This window comes from Lineus longissimus, chromosome 16 (assembly GCF_910592395.1).
Source record: "Lineus longissimus chromosome 16, tnLinLong1.2, whole genome shotgun sequence".
Lineage (NCBI taxonomy): Eukaryota > Metazoa > Nemertea > Pilidiophora > Heteronemertea > Lineidae > Lineus > Lineus longissimus.
Window position 1 is genome coordinate 10398304 of NC_088323.1, and position 2980 is coordinate 10401283.

Consider the following 2980-nt stretch of genomic DNA (forward strand, 5'->3'; position numbering starts at 1 on the left):
GATCTAAAGATTCTGCCCACAGAGCCCGAATTAGAGTACCAAATTAAGAGCATTACTGTCTATTCGGATTAGATTCAGTGCCTGGTTTTTGGATATGAATGACTCTTTCAAACCCCTTCATATTGAACAGACAGTACCAGAGATATGCTTTTCAAGCACTGAAACTGGAGTTTATTTGACAGGTTTGACTTATATCACTGGTAAAAATGATTTATGGATACTGGTGAGCCCAAAAATAGCTTGAAAAAAAGAGTGTGCAGAAGTATGTTGGCCTTTCTACTAGAATGCAACTGAGGCCTGGCTGCTAAGGAAGCTCATTATGTAAAGTAAAGCAGTCATTTTTCTTTGTAATTATTTTTCAAATAACATGTGCGTCGCTTTTCTTTCAGGATATGTGCAGATATTTTTCACTGAAGTTCAGAAATTGGTCACCAGTGGACAGTCCTATGTAATCTCGGAGGACCCACCAACAGTTTGTTCCAAGTTTGATCGCCCTTCCAAAGAAGAACTGATCAAAGATAGAAAGTCCTTCGAACGCTTTTGACTTATTCTGTGTATGGGACATTTCCAATAGTTTAGGTGGAGTACTACAAAGTACATATAGACAACTTGAATGTTCAGACACTTCCTTGTTGATGGTATGGCTTGTAAAATATGATTTTGTGTCACCTTACAAACTGCTAGTCTATATTATTGACTAAAATGAAAGAGTTCATTGTGTAAATTACCCTTTTGGTGGTTCATTTGATATATATGTACATTGTACCTTCTTTTATCCCTGAAGATGGGTTGAACAAGCCAAAACTGAAATTTGTTTGCAGCTATTCATTTTTGTGCTTGGGTGGAAATTCCCAAAAAGATTTATATCTTGTGCCACTTAATTTTGCTGAAACGATGACGGTTGCCCTTCAGCTAACCTGAATAAAAGTTTATATTTTGCGCTGGTAGTTATTAGTGGTTTACTGGCACCCGCAAAATTAAATAGCCAGCAAAAATTTCTGGTTTTACAGTATGACATTTCAGGATAACCTTGTTTCCCAATATTGAGTGATGGGGACATGAAAAACAGAATAAAGTGCTTACTGCTGTATTGCACCACTGGGTCTGGTAGGGATTTCACTGGGTCTGGTTGGAACTTCATTTTCCTACTATGACATGTATGATGTCTCCACTGACCTATGTCAATGCATTGTAACAACCATGCCCAGATGCCTGAAAGCTGTTCTAACTGCATGAAAAATGAAGAATTGATTTTAGTTATCATTAATTTTTTATTGTCTTCATTCATCGAACATATGAAATCCCTCAAAGTGGGCTTCCTCCTCAAGTCCAGGGGGTGGGAAGAATGCCCGCACCTTGTACACCACACACGATGGCAGAACAACACGAATGTCTTTCCCCAAATATCCTTGTGTCCACCTAACAAATTGTCTGTATGCAACATGCCTCAGTCTTGCGTGTTTCGGTCCCTCGTATGCATTCTTCTTGTACTGCTGCTTGTAGGCAAGCCACGCCACATCCAGCACTCCTTCATGTAAACATATTGGCCCAAAGTCACGATGATCAGTGATGCAATTAATCTCCTCTGTTAGAACCAAGCTGTTGACTTGATCAGTTTTTCGGCAGCACAGGCACTCTCTCTTCACAGACATCGGCTGGCAATTATCACAGGAGCAACTGAAAGTGAAAAGATAGCAGGATAAGAAAGATTTTTTATAGAACTTAGAATACATCAAGCCTAAGAAAAAAAAAATTTACCCATTATTGACGAAGTGTTGACTTTATTATGGCATGGCCACACATCCGAACATTGATTTCTAGTAACTAGTGGGTGCATTGGATTGATTAGGAATCTATTTTCGGACATTTCAAACGTCTCAAAAGTCACAGAATGATGACAAAATACGAGGTGGGTACACTTCTGTAGAATAACCTAACCTAAGCCTTGGCCATTTTGGCGGTGAGGATATTATGCCTAGTGTACAAATCGGAATAAAACGTACCATCTATCCAAATGCAACCAGTCATCGTCATCCATTTGACATTCTTCCTCCTCCTCTGCCGACTCCCCGTCTGTCATCGGTTTGAATTGGTATGGAGCAATCCCATTCTCCATCTCCGGGTCGTAGAACTCACTACCACTACCTTCCTCCTCTTCAAACATCGGTCCTTCGCTGCTTTCCGATGAAGAATCCGAATAAGAAAGCTCTGCATTCATTTCTAGTGTTTCATTGCTTGACGCCATTTTGATTTTTGTTTCCCTGCACGTACGTCACGAGCCAAAATTAACATATTGACCTCGTTTTTGACCTTTCAGCTGCCGTGATTCGGAAGGCTTGATTTTCGATCAATAAAAACATTTTTTTACAAGAAAGGGTGAAATTCTCCTGCGTAACACTTTCCATACGGAAGTACACTTTATATACAATTTATTTCTTGAATATGAACTAATTACATATTTTGGTCCGATATACCACTTTAAATATTTATCTTTGTAGTAATTTGAAATTTCATTCTTTCAGGTATTAAGAAGCGCTTGAAAAAGCATTTCAAGAAATTTCCACAGGTGGTTAGCTGGCAGAAGAGCATCATCAATCATCTGTACTGGTCAGCAGTTACCAGTGATTATGATGGTGCTCTTATTTCTGCCAAGTGGAAGTCCCTTGCAAATCATATAGTCAACAAGCACGACCACGAAAACGAATTGTTCCCAAAGTGCAGCCATGGAATAATTCCACCTAGGGGGTGGTTTGACCCAGGTAAGGGCATTTTATTCCAAGAATATATATGGTGTTATATATTCATGTTTATACTTATGAGTTCTTGCCTTTATGTAATATAGCAGGCTGAGACTAGAGTGAGAATCATTATAACTTTTTTTTGTATTTCTGTGTATTTGCAGCATCACAACAGTACGATGATTTGTGTCGGCTTGTCCTCCTCAACAAGACTGTGCTAGGCTCAGTCTCTCGACTGAGTT

At 39.2% G+C, this 2980-nt stretch overlaps 1 protein-coding gene across 1 annotated transcript; it reads right to left on the reverse strand.

The window, feature by feature from the left end:
- Nucleotides 1–1280: 1280 nt before the first annotated feature.
- LOC135500140 (P2X purinoceptor 7-like) lies at nt 1281–2245 on the reverse strand. Its single transcript, XM_064791388.1, has 2 exons — nt 2004–2245; nt 1281–1677 (listed from the first exon to the last, which is right to left on the reverse strand). The coding sequence occupies exons 1-2, from the start codon at nt 2243–2245 to the stop codon at nt 1281–1283; spliced, it is 639 nt and encodes a 212-aa protein (XP_064647458.1).
- Between the last annotated feature and the right edge of the window lie 735 nt (nt 2246–2980).

Bases quoted from the DNA above. Each gene is read 5' to 3' on its own strand.
- LOC135500140 (XM_064791388.1), bottom strand. From the start codon at position 2,245: ATGGCGTCAAGCAATGAAACACTAGAAATGAATGCAGAGCTTTCTTAT. The intron at 1,678-2,003 runs GTACGTTTTATT...TTTCACTTTCAG, and splicing joins TGGTTGCATTTGGATAGATG to TTGCTCCTGTGATAATTGCC.